Source organism: Tachyglossus aculeatus, chromosome 3 (genome assembly GCF_015852505.1).
Source record: "Tachyglossus aculeatus isolate mTacAcu1 chromosome 3, mTacAcu1.pri, whole genome shotgun sequence".
Lineage (NCBI taxonomy): Eukaryota > Metazoa > Chordata > Mammalia > Monotremata > Tachyglossidae > Tachyglossus > Tachyglossus aculeatus.
The window spans coordinates 89,308,200-89,327,210 of NC_052068.1; the positions used below are offsets into that span (position 1 = coordinate 89,308,200).

Here is a 19,011-nt window from a genome sequence, read left to right on the forward strand (position 1 = left end):
ACGTTAAATCCGTGATGTTCTCCTGTTTTCTTCTTCCCCCAGGTTCAAGCGTCCTTAGCAAACCTTGTTCGGTGGCCGTGGCCACTGAGACAAGCAAGAAGAAAGTAGACGTTATCGACTTGACAATAGAAAGCTCTTCTGACGAAGAGGAAGAACCTCCCACCAAAAGGAAATGCATCTTTATGTCGGAAACACAAGGCAGCCCAACTAAAGGGTTGGTTCATTTTAATGTTCATTATTCCCTACCTCTTCCAATTTGCTGACCTTGTCGTAGATTTATGGCTCCTGTAATGTGTCTTTGTTCGAGCGCAAAATCGCCGTAGCGCGAATATTGTCCTTGAGGTGAAGGAAGTCGATCCACTAATGAAAAATTTAGAGTTTGAGGCAGATCAGAGTATTCATTCAACCTTTGCTAAGGTTATATAGGTGAGCTAACTCATAAGGACTAACTCAACTCTGTGAGCCTTGAGGATTGGTTCCCCAAGGCTCCTGCTGCATTCCAAGCTGCTACAGTGGGTGGTCAGCTTCTGCTTCCACTCCTCCGTGGCCACTTCTCCTGAGCATCAGGGACCTCTTTGGTTGTCACAGTGGGTGGGTCAGTCAAAAAAGCTGGCTAGCTCACAGTCATTTTTTCTTTTTTTTTTTTTTTATTTTTTTTTTTACGAGGGTGTGCCTCATCTGGGTAATCCCCACGGAGGTAGATAAACTTTTTTTTTACAACTCCCCTGACATAAACTGCTCGAGCACCAGGAGAGATACATAGGTTGAGTCAAAAGTAGACTGTGAGCCCCCCTTCTAGACTATGAGCCCGTTGTTGGGTAGGGACCATCTCTGTATGATAATAATAATAATGATGGCATTTATTAAGTGCTTACTATGTGCAAAGCACTGCTCTAAGCACTGGGGAGGTTACAAGGTGATCAGGTTGTCCCACGGAGGGCTGATAGTCTCAATCCCCATTTTGCAGATGAGGTAACTGAGGCACAGAGAAGTGAAGTGACTTGCCCAAAGTCACACAGCTGACAATTGGCGGAGCCGGGATTTGCCATCTTGTACTTCCCAAGCGCTTAGTACAGTGCTCTGCACACAGTAAGCATTCAATAAATGCAATTGAATGAATGAAGTATTTCTTGAGGCTACACCTAGGGCAAACGCAAGCGACTTTCAAAAGGCCTTGTATCCCTCATCGAATATAGACTTGCGATGTTGGCCTAGGCTAGTGTAAGGTGCTTTTGTCTCTCAGGGTGCTCCACTCTTACATCTCGTTCTACAGTCGAGGGTTGCGTTCATGCAAAAACCCATGTAATCCTCCTTCGTAGTACGCATGTGCGCAAAACATTTCTTCTGACACCATGGCATGCCTGCACACAAACAGGTTTGCATAATTCCGTTTCCCTAACCTCTTAATGACCTTCTAGCCAAGATGGCTAGTGAAAACAGAACTGAAAATGCTTCTAGTCAACTATTTAGGAAATGGAATTTAAGATTTTAAGATGCTATCTTCAATGCTACGTTAATTGCTATCCCAAGTATAATTTGCAGTTCTCTATTAGAGCATTCACTTGTTTTCATTTTTCCCCAGGCGTTGGGAGCAAGGTTTCATTGAGACAGAAAATGAAAATGAAATACGAAGTGACTAATGTTGATTTTTAGTGTGTGTTGCTCCTTCAAAGCCATTGAGCTCTAGCCTAAATAAAGGGATTACAAAATGTTTGAGCCAGAATCAATCAATCGTATTTATTGAGTGCTTACTGTGTGCAGAGCACTGTACTGAGCTCTTGGAAGTGTACAATATAGCAGTATAGCAGACACATTCCCTGCCCACAATGAGTTTATAATTTAGAGGGGGAGACAGACATTAATATAAAAAAGTAAAATTAGAGATAGTCACATAAATGCTTTGCACACAGTAAGCACTCAATACGATCGAATGAATGAACGAATGAGGCTGGGAGCAGGTCAGGGTGACGCAGAAAGGAGTGGAAGAAAGGAAAAAAGGGCCTACGGAAGGCCTCTTGGAGGAGATGTACCTTTCAGTACGGCTTTGAACGGGGGAAGAGGTGGATATGAAGAGGGCAGGCATTTCAGGCCAGAGGCAGGATCATCATCATCAATCGTATTTATTGAGCGCTTACTATGTGCAGAGCACTGTACTAAGCGCTTGGGAAGTACAAATTGGCAACATATAGAGACAGTCCCTACCCAACAGTGGGCTCACAGTCTAAAAGAAGCTAAAAGAATCTAAAAGGATGTGGGCGAGAGGTCCGCAGTGAGTTAGACGAGGTCGGGGTACAGCGAGTAGGTTGGCATTAGAGGAGCCAAGTGTGTGGACTGACTTGTAGTAGGAGATCAGCGAGGTGAGGATGGGGGGGGCAAGGTGATTGAGTGCTTTAAATCCAGTGGTAAGGAGTTTCTGTTTGATGCAGAGTTGGATGGGCAACCACTGGAGCTTCTGGAGGAGTGGGGAAAGGTAGACTGAACGTTTTTTAGAAAAATAATCGGGGCAGCAGAGTGAAGTATGGCCTGGAGTGGAGAGAGACAGGAGACAGGGAGGTCAGAAAGGAGGCTGCAACCGTAATCAAGCAGGGAAGAGAAATAGCAATAACGAGAACAATAACATCATCGCCTGCCCAGTATATCTTTATCTAGCAAAGTTTTCTCAAGGTATTACCTGAAAATGTTTCTAGTGGTTTCCAACCCCCTGCACGCGCATGCACGCACACACACACACAGATATACAAGCACCCCCCAACCCCCCCATATACATACACCTCCCCCCACCCTGCCACATGGCTTGCCACATAGTACAGTAGTTCTCTCCCACCACCCCTACAACCTTCCCTCTGCCATATACCTTTCTGGTGTGGCACCTATTGGTCACGTACCATGGATATATGGAGAGAATTAGAGATGAGGAAAAAGAGGGACAGTATTTTAAAGATTGCATGAAAATCTATGCACTGGCCAGATTTTGTACTAACTGAGTGAACAGTGCTGAATGGCCTGTTAAGTACCAGTAGAGGGCAACTCTCGCCCTCTGTCTTGAAATAGGAGCTGATGGTACTTACTGGAAAGGGCTGTGGAAAAGAAGCACACTTTATTGGATCATTCCTGCACCTTGCTAGGAAAGTCAGCACCGAGGAAGACGGGGAATGGCAGGGGGAAAGAGAGAGAGTGCGAGAAAAGGAGAATGAATACGACAGAGGTTGGAGGCTGGTTAACTCAGGAAGACAATAGCCCCAAGAAGTGCAAATTGCTCCAGATAGGGGAACGAGAGCACGGGTAATAGATAATACCTAAAAAATAAAAGTCTTGTGTTTTTACAGAGCGCATAAGGTGCTTTAGGGTAAATAGACTGTGCTCAAAAGGAAAGACTTTAAAGAAGCAGAAAGAACCATTTTGGGTGGCACCGCCTTGCTTTGATTTTGTTCATTTAATTGGGTGGCAGAAACCATCCTGATACATGTTGGGAACCCAGATTAGAGTTGAACACCTTAAGCAGCTAAGGAAGAAAAGTGAACTCCGTTGAAAAGAGCCCTCAAGAAGTTTTTTTAGCCCTCGGGGTACATTGCCCATTCTTAAACATCATGATAATAATAATGGCATTTATTAAGCGCTTACTGTGTGCAAAGCACTGTTCTAAGCGCCGTGGAGGTTACAAGGTGATCAGGTTGTCCCATGGGGGGCTCACAGTAAATCGCCATTTTACAGATGAGGTAATTGTGGCACAGAGAAGTTAAGTGACTTGCCCAAAATCACACAGCTGACAATTGGCAGAGCCAGTATTTGAACATATGACCTCTGACTCCAAAGCCTGTGCTCTTTCCACTGAGCCGCTGCTTCTCTTTGACATAGAGAACAAACTCAAACTGCATCGGACTGTGGGAGCCATTGAGGGGCAAAGAGAAGAGAAGCATTTAGCTCTTTGTGAGCAGGGATTGCACTTACCGATCATACTCTCCCAAGTGCATAGTACAGTGCTCCACACACAGTCAGTGCTCAATGAATCCAATTGTTCGATTGACTAATTCCCTCCAAGCCTGGGCTGCTGATCCACCTGGAGCCAGCCCCCCACCCTCCACAAAGCAAGGACCACGTTGAAGGCCTTGCAGTTTCTCATCTCATAAGGTAGAATAACCTTCACTCCTATTCTGTAGCTTCCAGACCTCCAGGCTCAACCCTGTTCTGTTGAGGAAGAGCAGCAGTTTTATTATAAAAGAATAAGGGTGACAATTAGTAAGGGATCCGAAACCCCAAGACTCCTTACAGTGCAGGGTCTGTGGATGGGGTGCAGTCTCTGTTGTGGACAGTCCCCTCCAGAGAGAGAGCCAACTAACAGTCCCCCAAAAATATTTTTGGGGCTTTTGTAATGGTATTTGTTAAGCACTCACCATGTGCCAGGCACTGTACGAAGTGCTGGGGTAGATTCAAGGCAGGTTGGATTCAGTCAGTGTCCCACCTGGGGCCCACTGTCTTAATCCCCATTTAATAGATGAGTTAACTGCAGCACAGAAAAGTGAAGTGACTTGCTCAGGGTCACACAGCAGTCAAGTGGCAGTGCCGGGATTAGAACCCAGTTCCTTCTGGCTCCCAAGTCTGAGCTCTAGCCACTAGGTCATGCTGCTTCTCTTTAGCGTTAAACTCTAAAATATTTCCGAGTGGGACAAATATTTGTGGAGCCAGAAATATACTGAGCCAGAGGGGCCCGTTCTCGGACGGTAGCAGCTCATTGCAGTAGAATCGTCCCTGCGGTCTGTGTGAATATTTCACACACCTGAATGTAAATTCTGTTCAATCTTGATGGAGGCCACTGATTGTGTACAGTTGTACTTGTGGGTGCGTACCCCTCGTAGTCAAAGATGATGTTGATGGTGGTGGACACTGTCAGTTTCAACCCTTGGTTGTCTCCACCATCAAAAATGACAAGTTGGTAAAAAGTAGAATTTATTCAGCACAGAGAAGCAGTCTTTGGACTCCTGAGGTTGTGCGAGTTTATGTAGGGTATCCTATCCCTGCTTTTGTGACTTTCTAGAGTGTTAGCAAAACGCAATAAGCGCTCAATAAATACGATTGATTCAGTCAGTCACAAGGATGACCAGGACTTACCTGTGTCCAGCCCCTTGGTAGAACCTAGCTGGGGAGGTCTGCCTCTGGGAGCCCCAAGTATGCTCACCATGGTGATCTTAAAGAGCACTGGGATCTGCCTGTTGTTGTAGAGCACACTTTAATCGACGTTTATTGCAGGCCACACGATGGCTAGTAGACCCTATGGGGGACTGTCCAGCCAGCCTAACCCCTAGAAATCCAGACAGTCCCTAAGCAGAGGAGTTGGAGAACACCACATCCTCAGCTGCAAATAAGTAAGGGTAGTCTTTTCAGTGGAGAGCTGGAGCCAAGCTCGGGGGCAAGACTGCTCATTATGTTCCTGTTGTGCGGCTGTCTTCCGTAATTAGGCATCCTCATTACATCCTTTTTTGCCTGTTGATTAATTCACTGCTCCATCTCCTCTGGCCTTTCTTCTTAAAGAGGACCCTCCACGCTCCCATGGATAGAGACCAAGCATGGGCCTCTGCCCCTACAGCTTTTGGGGAGGGGGTCACGCCCGCCTTTCGGTCCAATCCATCAGGTGGCTATCTTTTCAGCGTTGTGTCTCTTGGTACTACCGGCTTGTGCTGACTCATGCGGATCCATACAAGCTCCTTGAACAGTAATCAACCACCCAGAACCCTCCACCACCTGGCCGACGTCTTCCCTTTGAAAACATGTACCTGACCAATACGTTTTATTTATCACGTCTGTGAAGGGCATCCTCGGGACATCGCGTTGACTGTAAATGGTAAATGCATAGTTGCCCGTTGATTGCCCCAGGAGTCGTCTAGAAAACTGTTACACTACCAGCCAACTGGTTATTTTAAGTTCATCAGTGGAAGGGAGACTGTATGAGTGTGGTAAGGCATATTTTTCAAGAGAAGAATTAAAACTAGCACCAGAATCAGGTTAGAGGCAAAGAAAGGGAAGTAGAGCCAGAGGCACCACTCCTCTTTGTCAATCAGAAATTTTCATTGAAGTTAGTGTCGGAAGGGTGAGTGATAGAAAACCCAGGCTTGACAGACTTAGAATAAGAAGATTGTTAAAGAGGAAAAAAAATAAGAAATAGAAACAAGGAAAGCACATGTCTTTTGACCTTTTATAACTTCCAAGTTTCATATGTTTTTACAAGAATTTTCTAAAATTGGACTCCCCCTAAGCTTAAGTTTCATGGGCTTCAGGAGAAAAGCTAACTTCAAATAATGCTTTTTCCTCATTTTCTACCCTTACTTGCTACTTTTTTGCCAGACTGGCTTCATTCAGACTATCCCAGTGCTAGCTACCAGCCCTCCAGATGACACTGGGAGCCCAAGGGGCCTCCCGTTTCCCACCTGAGAAATGTTACTTCATGCTCTCACTGCTTTCCCCCTACCATTAGTCCTCCAGCGAATTGTTGTCTGTCTGCCTCATTCCCTGTCTGGTCCATTTTTGGGGTTCAAGACTGAATTGTAAGGAGTGTTAACCTCTGCTGTACCTTGTTTCTGGTCAGAGAGGGCATCGGAAATCCTGAGCTATTTTCTCTGTTGCCAACCAAAGATATGTACTACTTTGTAGATTTGGAAAATGGCTTTTTTCCCCACCTGTTCTGGCAACAGAAAGACATATTGGCTGAAAAATTGTATAATATGGAATGCTAGCTGGTGGGCATCTCAATTTGAGAACTTGTAAACAACTCCTGTAAAGCCACCATAAAAGTTTATTATGTAAATACTTTATTTAGGTTTTGTTTTACATTTAAGATGTTTTATAAAACTTTGAGGATATGAAGCACTTTGAAATAGTAATAATTGCAGTATTTGTTAAGCACTTACTATGTGCCAGGCACTGTTCTAAGTGCTGGAGTAGATTCAGTGCAGGTTGGACACACACCCTGCCCCAAATGGGGCTCACTATTAAAGGAGGGGGGAGAATAGGTGTTGTGAATCCCTTATTTTTTTTACAGATGAGGAAACAACTGAGACACAGAGAATTTAAGTAACTTGCCCAAGGTCACACAGCAGGCAAGTGGTGGAGCTGGGATTGGAACCTGTCTTCCTGCTCGGTCCAGCTGTTTCCTATACTCATCAGCGTTTAGAACTGCTATGACAACTGGTTGCCGTTTTTGTTTTGGGCACCCATAATGCCTTCCTCCAGACGAATGTCACTTGTCATCCGGGTAATTTAATGGCCTCCAGAACCTGCAATTTCCTAAAAGCAGGATGTGTTTCTCGCTGAGGAAATTTCCATCAGCTTGCGATAAGTTAAGCTTGAGGATACTTGAAATATAGAAGACAGATTGGGAATAGACATCTAGAATTTTAGAAGTTAAAAATAACTTTTTTTGATGTGGTATACACATCGAGAAAGAGGGGCACGGGTTTCATGTTAGGTGAATAAGAATGCAACTCAAAATCAGTTAAGCGTTCAAAGCACTTTGGTTTATTAGCCTTGATTTTACACTTCTAAATGTCTGTTACTTCGTGGTTGAGATCACAAAGGAATGCGGCAGTCTTGTCCCAGTCTCTGCCTCGACCAACAACCATCAAGTTTGGCTTCCGATTGGCCACTTTACTTCAGAGAGTCCAAACCGAGATGAGTGTTATTTACAGCACTCCAAGTCATGGTTTAGGAAACATTGGCAGGGCTACCTAAGGAGGTTTGCACAAGTATCCACTCACCCCATCCTGTGTCCTCAGGCCTTCGCTCTCATGAGCCTTAAATCCCCCTGTATTTCAGCATTCAAACATACGTACAGGCGACAACACGCATACAGGCGCCTATCCCTATTCTTGGTTGAAAAAGTGTTGTTAAATGACTCCAGCACTGATACTTTACGTTTTAATGCCAACTTGCTCTTATGTCACAGCTGCTGTTGAGAGCCAAGATACGTTCATGTTATAATGAAGACTGTTATGAAAGAGGAGAGTAGAATGGAGTACTGTGTAGTGAGTAGCCCCACTCTAGTCGAATCGTAAAATGGTGATCCTGGGAAGGAGACTGCCCGGTGGTACAGCTGTCCTTCCCTCCTGAAAACTAACAGTCAGATTGTTTGTCATTTCCCATGCTATTTAAAACAGGGTTCTCATGTATCAGCCATCAACTGTCAGAGTGCCCAGTGTGACAGCGGTCGATGCTGTGGCCATCCCGCCTTCATTAACAGACTATTCAGTACCATTCCACCATACACCAGTATCCAGTATTTCATCCGATTTGCCAGGTAAGTGCTACCATTTTTTTTCCCCTGCTCCTTTCAGTGTGTATTCAAACTGTGGAACTTAATTTGCTGAGGTGAAGTGAGACCTTCGGTTCTTTCACCCCATCCTCCTCCCCGCCCTTCCCTCCCCCAACATACACACACACAGCACCGCCCCCTAAAAAAAATACCTGATTACCAAGGATCAAGAAAATCTTAAAAGGCCTTATCCGTAGGACATCCGTTACCCATTTTACCAATTTGCAGTCAAATCCTGTGGTCTGTAGAGTCCTTATGTATAAGGTAATCATAATAATGATGGTATATGGTAAGTGCTTACTGTGTGCCAGGCACTGTAGTAAGCACTCGGGTGGATACAAGCAAATCGGGTTGGACACAGCCCAACACAGGAACTATCTTGAGCAAGCGCCGTCTCCAGCTAGATTAAAACTCAGAAGGTAAATTTTGCCTTGGTGTGGTAGACTTCATAAGAGGGTTAGTATCCCAGAGCACAACCGGGAAGACGAGCCACGGTGTGACTTTATCACAAAGAATGTGCAAGTGATGTTGCGTTTCCGCCTATCTGCTGTAGATCCTTTGAATCTGTCCTTTACAGATGATGACCATAAACCTGTCAGCTATAACTGCAAGGCTAGTAAAATGTAGTCCCCATGATTTCTAGCACGAATAAACGTTGTCTGTACTGCCCAGCATTTTACGCTTCATCGTTACCATGCCCTTTCCTTCTGGTTGCGTAAGATGTGGGTGCAGGGCATTTCAATACACATATGGCTTAACTTTCAAATATTCGCTCACAGAAGTGCCTTAAATATTCCAGTATGTGCATTGCAAAATGTCTAGGCAGGATGCTCTGCAAATTTCCATTTTAAAGTTCTATGTCAGTTGCCAAATTAGACTCTCCTTAGGGGAGTGGCTGAACTGGCCGATTGGAAATGCCAATTTGGATGGGTCACTAACTTGCATTGCTCACGTGAACTAGGGTATAACCTTCCCGGGTACAGTTTCTCATAAGTGAAATGGGGATGATAGTGTAGTGAATGCAGGCAGAGGGCTATATGTGTACATAACTAACTGAATTTTCCTTCTTAAATGCTGGTCTTTACAGGGAGAACCTGAGCACAGGGTGAAATAAAAAATTTAATGGGTTGTGACCCTGTGTAAAGCAAGCACTGAAGTTTATTTTAGCATCAAAACACATATTCCAATTGCTTCTCTTCATCCTTAGCATGTGTGAACACAAATGGTGATTGAAGTATATGGGGGTCACCGCTTCAGTGTTGATTAAAATAAAAAATCCAGAAAACCCCTCATCGAACCTGGCTTCTCCAAAATATTTTTTTGGTGCCAAGTCAACCTTTAAAATTTCCACCTGGCTGTGGTTTTACATTCCCATCACAATCTGTTAAATTTTAATTCAATTTTGAAATCAGGGAAATCCAAGGACAGGGATTTTATTTATTTGATTATGTCTGTATTGTTAGAATTAGATTCTCTGTGGTATTATTATTCCATACAGTGTATAACTTTAACCCTATAAATAAAGACCTTTCAAGAAGTCTTACTTTCCTTTTTGCTAAAGAGCAGGTTTATGTTCCAGGAGGTTTAATTTAGCTCACTAATTTCTTTCTATTTAATAGACATTTGATTTTTGGGCCACAACCTTGACTAGGCTGAGATTGTAACATGTCTTTTAAATATTACGTTACAGTGAGAACCAAAAGGCTCTCTCTCCCCTCTCTACCATACTTAAACTCAGTCTGTGCTTCACACAGTCGTACGAAATGTCAGCTACTTTAGAGCAATACTCCGCATCTTTTTCACGAAGAGGAGTCAAGTAAAACGGAAGCTTTGAGCAGTTGCTCTTCAAAGAGCCGATCATCCCGTTTAAACAGAAGAGTAGGTGAAGAGATGGGGAAAGAAGAAGAATGGGAGAGGGAGGGAGGAAGGGGTGGGGTGGATGGACAGGGACAAGAATTATTCCTGGTTTTATTTGGGAAGGGAGACAGAGGATAGGTGCCAGAGAAGCCAAACACTCTGCCTGCTGTTGTCACGTATCATCCTCTTCCTCCTTCTGCTCCTCGTCTTCTCTTCGGGGGATTCTTTTCCTTCAGCACATGTGTGGCCTGCAGGGCCCGATGCTGGAGTTTCCTCTTGCCCCCTACATGGAATGTAGTTCAGTGCTTTTATTCCACCAGATGTCAGGGGGTGCGATACCCAATGCAGAGGCTGTTCTTACTCTCAGCTCTGCACTTTGGTGGTAAAGGCAAGAGCAGCCCTAACTTGCCCTGCCTTGTGGGAAGAGTGGAGGTACTACCGTTCCCGGAGCTGCCATCTATACACTCCCCCGTCCCCTCCACGTTTCTGGCTCAAAGAGGTAAGGTGGGCAGGCCACTTGATGCCCAGAAAGCCAGAGGGGAGAAGGTAACGGCGTCTCCCTCGGGGGCCGAGTCTGCCCACGGAGTGGTCACCTGTGCCTGACAGAGGCTTATCTGGTGTCCTAAAGAGCTGGCTGTGACTGGTGAAGCAGAGGTTCTTGATCCCTGCCTCAGAGCAAGGAACAGTCATTCTCCAGTCTCTGAGGACATCAGGGTAATTGACCGCTGCAAGAGCATCTCAGGTCGTCAGGCCTGGAAGACAAAAGCAGAACGTATTTTCCAGCAGTCGTAAATTGCAACAGTTATTTGGAATCTCGAACTCTTATTTAACAAGAGGGCTTTGATCCACGGTAGAGTAATAATGCGGAATACCGTGACAGTTTAGGCAGCTGTGAGGGGGCATGATCCCGCTGGAAAGAACATGAGGGATTTTTGTAGATTTAATGAGAGAGCCATTTTCTGATGTTATAGTCCAGTCTTCTGATTTGATTCGGAAACCTTTAGCCGTTTCCATCATTTTAATTGCTTGTCATTCTTTTGAAGCGAGGGGCGTGTTTAACTGATTTTCTTCCTGCTTGCTTTTGGGCACGTGGTACATAAGGAGATTCTTTCTGTTTGCTTTTGGGCACGTGGTACATAAGGAGAAATGAAATCGAGGAACTCTTAGTTGGAAATCTTTTTTTCTGGCCGGGGGAGCTGCCACTGGGGCAGGAAAGTCAGGCTCTGCCATTTGCTCAGGAAGCTCGTGACTTGCTGTCGCGTGAATGCAGTTAGACTCAGTGTTATTTTACACATTCCACACACCAGAGAAGAAAATAGTAGGTGTAGAAGTAATTTGGAATCCTCTGTCTCACCTTTTGCTGGCAGGTTTAAGGGAAAAGGGTGAGGACTTTAGGAAGCCGGCATTAGGGAGGGAAGGGAGGAAGTGGTGGAGAGAAAATACCTTTGCTGAGCATGTTTGGCCTGAGGCTACTTCATAGGCCTTGTTCTCATCTCTCCCTCATCTGACCTCTTATTCACACCCTCCCTCCTGCCAGCGGTCGTGAGGGAGAAGGGGAAGGACATTATGGAGCCGGCATTACGAAAGAAGGGGAGGAAACAGCAGAAAGAAAATACCTTTGCTGAACACGTTTGGCTTGACACTACTTCATGAGCCTTGTTCCTGTCTCTCCTGCATCTGACCTCTTAGTCACACCCTCCCTTCTGTCTGGATCTTCCTCCCCTTCACATCTGGCGGACCACTGCTTCCCCCCGTCTTCAAAACCCTTCTGAAATCACATCTCCTCCAGGAGGCCTTTCCTTATTAATCTGTCATCTCCCCACCCTATATCTCCCCCCAACTGCTCCTTCACCACTCTGTTGTGACCCCAATCACTTGGGTGCTTTGCCCCGGTTCATATCTTTAAACACTATTTATTCCCCTTCCCCATAATTTATTTCAGTCTGTCTCCTCCACTAGGTTGTAAGCTCCAGAGGGGAAACCATCATGTCTACTAAAATACAGTTGTATTCTCCCAAACACATAGATTGTTTGATCCTAGAGCTTGGACCAACAGCAGAGAGTGGGAAGGGTCACAGGACAGGATAGAAGCCCCCCTCTCCCCCTGGAAAAGGATGGGAGAGACCAAGGAGCAGGACATCAGGGACCTTAAGAAGTGAACAAGTAATGAGAAAAAAAAGATGAACAATTCCAAAAAGAAAAGTGCAAACAGTAGCATAAGTGTGTAGGAGAAGCTGAGGTTTTAAGTTCCACACACATCCTTTGTGGTTTTCACCTATTTCTAAGCGTAATCACCGCATGAAATGTGGTTTGTTTGTTTTTTATTGTTCTATCCTTCAAAACAGAAGATGCTAACAGATCATTTTCTTTTCAGGTTTGGATTTTCTTTCACTAATTCCAGTTGATCCACAGGTATGTTTCCTGGATTTAAGCAATTGTTTTGAATTTGATATGTGGTCAAAGTATTTGGCAAGAAGGATTAAGTGAATATAGCCTTCCCCAAGTAGTAAGGGATTGAGTTTCTGATGGTGAAAATATTTAGTTTGCAATCCCTCGAGGAAAGAAACTGGGCCACTCTGAGTGACCCTGCTGAATCATTAGGTCCTGAAAAAAGTGGGTGTCTGTACTTCACTCTTCCACTTAATGGAATTTGATTACAAACCCTCACCGGACAAACATGGAGTTATCCATTCAGGAGTTGAGAGCTAGGGAAAATAATATGATGTTCTCCTCTAACTCATTTCTCAGTTAACTGGGAAGCCGGGTGTTTAGATATTTTCCGAAAGAATCACCGACACTGATATGGGCTGCTTTGGAGTGTGGTGCAATTAATTTCTCCTAAATCCGTGTTGTCACTGCACTGGGGAACCGCGCTTCAAGTCATGTCCAGATCGTTCAAAATAATCCATCCCCTTATCACAGGTATGGTATTTTGGCAGCATAATGCTTAGAGAGCCTCGAACTTCGGAAGGATATGTAGCATGTTTGAGAATGAGATTTCTGTGTTCTAAAAATAATGAAACGGTTGGTTTTCGCATGCAAGGTACAAAAAGAATGTGTGGATGGATCTGTGTCTAGTCTATGTGTTTATAGCATATTGATCTTTGAACCCAAAGTTTTGTGATTTTTAGAGATTAAGGGGTTCAGCATGCACACACGGTGACATAAGGCAGTCTACTGCCCATCACCTTGTGCTGCTGGAGACGTTGAACTTCTGAAAGCTTCTTTTGATCTGAAACCCAACATAGTCTCCCTCCTCATCCGCATCATTGTTTGTTTCAAGCAGTACTGTCCCCCTATGTTTTTGGATAGTCTTACCTCAACCTTAACAAGCAGCACAGCTGGAAACATCATCACTTCCACCAGCCCTCATGAAAGCAACACCCACGTTAGTTCGTCCAGCCGGAGCGAGACCGGGGTCATAACCAGCAGCGGGAACAGCATCCCTGACATCATCTCACTGGATTAAAAGACTCGCTGGACTCTAGGAATAATTAGCCAACACCGCTCATTCCCGAGCCCCTCTCTCTGGCCTTTGGCAGTTCTTTTGCTATTTATTGAAAAAGACATGGATACTTCTGCCTTTTGCAAGCAGAGGGACAGATCTGTGCGGCAAGCACCCCGTGTGACTTCTTCCCCGAGCGTTCTGAATAACGAATCCTTTCAACCCCTCGGACGTTTCGGCATCTCCTGAAGAAACCTGTTGCCGGATGGATTCCTCGAGGTGGTTTAAAATTTTACGGTGTTGTTGTAATTCACAGCAATAAATCTATGTACATATTTCGAGGAAACTTTTCTAATAAAAAGGCAATTTACCACTCTAGAACGACAACGGCATATGTTTATCCCGGTCAGAGAGGAAAAGGTGTACTCACGGACCGAGGCGGAAATCAGTACCGCCGAATGAGGGGGTTCCGCGGTCAGACTTCACTGAGGTAACAAAGCCTCGTGGTGTGGCCCTGATGGAAGTTGGGTTTATGCTGTTGTTCCTCCTCTCTCCCTGACCCCATCAAAGTAAAGTGGCCTCTTGTTCCTATCTCCCCCCGGACTGTCATTTCTACTGTGACACTGTTCAGTGATGAATGCACAGTGAAGTTTGGAAATCTAGCTGCTTTGTACTAGTCTATTGTGGAGAAAGAACACTATGCAAACTCTGCCCGACACACAGTATGCATTATTTTCCAGAGTCGTACTCACCTGGCGTGGTGTGTACTGCCAATTTGGAGGGTTTGTTTATTAAAAATAGAGATATTCTACTATGCAGCTGCTGGAGGAAATGTCTTTTGAGGGATTCGCTTCGACTTGAGCAGTTTTCCCTTTCTAAAAAGAACTGAGAGATGTGGGGGACAGATGAGAGAGAGAGAGAGAAAAGTTAATTTGTTACTAAAAGTTTAGTATTCTATATTTTTCAATATAGGCTACCCAGTGTAACTTCTGTGCCAGTACAGTTTAATTAGAAATATTTAAAAGCTGGATAAAGTATTTTACAACTTTCTATTCTGTATCTCCTGATCCGCGGAAGCCTGTTTGGTTACTGTCCAATTGAGTTTTAAATAACTCAGGGAATCTGGCTTTCCAGTATCATTGGGGGACCTCCAAAATTTAATAGACATTGTTGTTAAGGCCCTAGATATCAAAACTTGCATTTTCCTTACTCAGTACCCTCCTGTTGTATGTAGATGATAACTTGGAAGTTTCTCTGTTCTCTAGGTTAAAAACAATTCCAATATTGTACCTGTAGATATTGTATTTTAGCCCTTCCTTCCTGTCTGTCCCCCCAGAGCAGTGGTGTTCGCACTTTTTAATTTTTGAAAGAGATCCTTTCAGAAATTAAAGTTGTTTTAGATTTTGGTTGGTCTCTTTGTAAAACTACGGTGCCCAGATGTGCACCGTTCTTGGGAATTCTAACGGCGCCTCAGACGGTTCCAGTTGTGGCAGGGGAACGGTCCGTTTCCCAGTCCGGGTTGTGATGCCCAAGCCCAAATCACTGAATTTTTGAGACACTTCCCATTCAAACTTATTTCCAATGAGCAGGCCATTGGATCTTTTGGCCTTTACCGCTTCCTTGTTTTCCCCTTCCTCTGGAATCTGTTTAATTTTCTGCTGATGTATTATATTGATCTTGTACAGATTTAACTTCAGATTATTTCATGCTTAGATTTCTTACCAAGTCCTCCCTGCCTTTTTTTGGGCTGTCCTCTGTTTGGGGAGGATTGGGGGCCAACCCCTCCTAACTTAATGTACTCTTTCCTCTTTTGGAAAGTTATTAAAAGATGTGAAATAGAACTGAACCTTCATCCATCTCAGAAACCCAACTGCTAAGATCTGTTTCCCGCTCATTGCTATTGATCAAGCTCAATCGGCTGTTTTCTGGTCCACTGACAGGACCATTTTAAAAGAAACAGAATAACTTTTCCGGGCAAGAATTTCCGTTGCCACCATGTCAAATGCTTTACTCATTACAGTTGCATTGTTTGTCTGCTAACTTTGTAACCTTGTAGGAAAGATAATCTGGTTTGTTTGCATTAATTTGTTTAATAAACCAATGTTGCATATTGCTTATGATTCTGTTACCTTTTAGTTGCTTAAAAAATACTTTACTCTCATCGTTTCGCCAGCATGGAGTTGGGCAGCAGGACCGTTTGACAAAGGAAGTGCTTCCATACAAAGTTGCGGTCAATTTTTTTTTTTTAGCTCTTCCTTTCTTTAGTAACACTCTGTCCATTTGTTTTCATCATCGTATACTATTTTCTTTTCTACTTTCTGGAATTTTTTGCAGGGTTTTTTTTTTTAGGATCTCCAGTCCAGAGGACCCTTTTAAGTTCTCATTTTGAAATCTTACATTTAGGGCTCAGATTATACATATACTTTTTCGATTTCTGGAATTAACTGGCTGTTGCCGAGTCAATCCATTAGCTGTTTTTCTCAAGACCCTGGGCTGCCTGGTCCCTAGGGTGGCTGATGTGACACCATGGGAGTTCAGTTTAGCCAGGTACAGTAGAACTTCTGAAAATGTACTCTGTTCTATTTTTGAAAGAGGAAATTATACTGTACTTTCCCAACCACTTAGTACAGGGGCCTGGGCACGGTAAGCACTCGGTAAATGTCATTGAGTGGTCAGCAGTTTCTGGAATGATCAAACCTAAAAATACCCAGGTCAAATTTTCACAATGAACTTGTACCCCTGGGGTTCGGTACTTAGCTATTGAACTATCAGAGGCTGTTATTATTCAGCATTTGATTGTCGATAGGGAGTGTACTTAGGTGCTTCCCTGCAAGTTCACTTCCCAAAAATAACAGAAGACAAAGATGATGGAATGTGAGATAACCTGCAGACTAGAGGGAAGTTGATTCTTTTTGTCTTGGTGTGGGGGACTGCAAGACAGGCTTTGGGGAAAATTGAGTTGTGAGCAATTCGTTAATGGAGTACAACAAAACAGTATAGTTTGGTTCTTTGGTTGTGGATCTGATATTTAACCATTCCTTCCCCAGATTTTTGGTAAAAATGCCCAAACCCTACAATGCCCTTATAATAAGCCATTCTCTTTTCATCCTCTCCTTGTAGTGTGAACTTTCTTTAAATAAAAAGTCGACATTACCTCGATCTGGGTCACAGCTTTGGAGTGCTCTCCTGGCCGTTGGCTGGGAGGACCGATATTCTAGAGCTCTTTAAGGGGTGGAAAGCAGCATGGCCAGAGGAAAGCAGGGGCATGGGAGTCGGAAGGCCTAGGTTCTGATGCCAGCTCCACCACTTGTCTGCTGTGTGACCTTGGGCAAGTCACTTCACTTTTCTGGGCCTCAGTTCCCTCATCTGCAAAATGGGGGTGCTCCCTCCTACTGAGACTCTGAACCCCATGTGGTTCTCTTGTGTCTACCCCAGTGCTTAGTACATAGTAAGCACCTAAAATTTGCCTCATTGTTATTATTAGAAAGGCAGGGCAGGAGTAAGGAGAGTAGGAAAAGGTGGAGGAAGACAGAGGGGAAGAGAAGGAGTATCAAGAAGGAAAGAGAGCAGAGGGAAGGGGAAACCAGGAGTATTTGGAAATCTAGAGCCTTCAGAACTTCTGGGAAAGAGAAGTAGAATTGGCCCTGAAGGGAAAGAGGACAGTACTCTGACAATGACAGGGTAGAGGAGAGACACTGGGGGCAGATTGGTTAGTCCTGTTAATAATAATTATTATTATGATGTTCGTTGAGCATTTACTATGTGCCAAGTACTGTACTAAGCACTGGGCATTGTACTATCATAGATCCCTTCCAATCTGGCTTCTGCCCCCTTTACTCCATAGAAACAGCCCCTTGTAAAATGGGGATTAAGACTGTGAGCCCCATGTGGGACAGAGACTGTCAAACCAGATTATCTTGTATCCACCCCAGCGCTTAGTACAGTCCCTGGCACAGAGTAAGCACTTAACAAATACCACAATTATTACTATTAAGGTGACCAATGACCTTCTCGCCAAATTTGACAACCTCTACTCTATCCAAATCCTTCAAGATCTTTCAGCCTCCTTCAACATTAGACCACCCCCTTTCCCTTGAAACTTTTTTCCAGGGTCTCTAAACCCCACCGACCAGTTGAGTTTCAATCATTGCTGGTAAATCAATTCGCTCCTTTGCCCCTTTCCCTCACTCCACTCCCACCATTCTGAAGATTTGTCTGCCTGCCAACAAACGCTCTGAACGTGGCCGCCCCTTCTGCAGCTAGCCTTCATTCTATTTTTTAATTAGTGGCAAGCATGGTGACGCTACCACAACTTGCCTTAAGTGGTGCGTGCTGCAAATTCCTCACCACCAAATTCACCGGAGTTTGAACTACCTAAGGAAACACTCCTTTCCACAATGGGTGGCTGCCTTATAATGGAATTTGTTCTGTGTAAGTAGAAGGTATGAACAGATTTACTCTCCCAAGTGCTTAGTACAGTGCTCTGCATGTAGTAAGGGCTCAACAAATGCCGTTGATTGATTCATCGAAGAAGAGTTTGAATAACTGGGTCATCTAAAATGGATTGCTAGGTAGCTTGGGAAGCAGAAGGGGAAGTGTTAAAGATGTTATTTTGTGCCAATGTTCCTCCAATCATTTCGTCACCCCTGGTGGAGACAGAGAACTGGGCTGAATCAGTTCAATTTTGGAGGTTTTATAGGCCCACAGTAGGCCAATAGTTCCTCTGTAGGTTGGGAGAAAGAACTCTAACAAGGTGAGTACGTTGATCACTTATATTTATTGCACGCTTACTGTGTGTAGAGCACTGTACTGAGCATTTGTGTACAACATAACAAAAGACACATTACCTGCCCACAGGAAGCTTAAAGTCTAGAGCAGCTTATCTATCCTCCACTTTCCACACTTGAATGTTCTGAGCCGGTGTCAAGCAGCAAAATCTTCAGTCGGGGGCACTTGCAACAGGTAAGCTATCCAAACCTCAAGAAAGCGGTTGGTGAGTTTAGACTTGACAGTCGAGATGCAGTGTGAATGGACTGTAGTAGAAATAGATGCAGCATGGCTCAGTGGAAAGAACAATGGCCTGGGTGTCAGAAAACCTGGAATCTAAATCCTGGCTCCATCACTTGCTGTGTGACCTTAGGCAAGTCACCTAACTTTTCTGTGCCTCCATTTCCTCATCTATAAAATGGGGATTAGATACATATTCACTCTCCCCCACTTAAGACTATGAGCTCTGGGTGGAATGGTGACTATTTGTATTGTATCTATCCCAATGCCTAGTACAGTGCACTACAGTTAGCAAATGCTTAACATATACCACAATTATTAGTAGTAATAGCATCTATTGAACACCCACTTAGAGCAGTGTACTCGGTGCTTGGGAAGCACAAAATTTGGTGATCTTTATTCC

General features: G+C 44.2%; 1 protein-coding gene across 3 annotated transcripts in view; it reads left to right on the plus strand.

The window, feature by feature from the left end:
• Window positions 1-15,714, plus strand: part of PIAS2 (protein inhibitor of activated STAT 2) — a 60,628-nt gene extending 44,914 nt beyond the window's left edge. The window contains exons 11-14 of one of the 3 annotated variants that reach the window (XM_038743672.1): window positions 43-214; window positions 8,145-8,284; window positions 12,531-12,568; window positions 13,443-15,714. In XM_038743672.1, coding sequence (XP_038599600.1) covers window positions 43-214; window positions 8,145-8,284; window positions 12,531-12,568; window positions 13,443-13,625 — 533 coding nt within the window. In that variant the 3' untranslated portion in view covers window positions 13,626-15,714. Of the gene's footprint in view, window positions 1-42; window positions 215-8,144; window positions 8,285-12,530; window positions 12,569-12,904; window positions 13,240-13,442 lie in introns of those variants that run through there. The other 2 variants (XM_038743674.1, XM_038743675.1) reach the window with 2 other exon arrangements.
• Window positions 15,715-19,011: the final 3,297 nt, after the last annotated feature.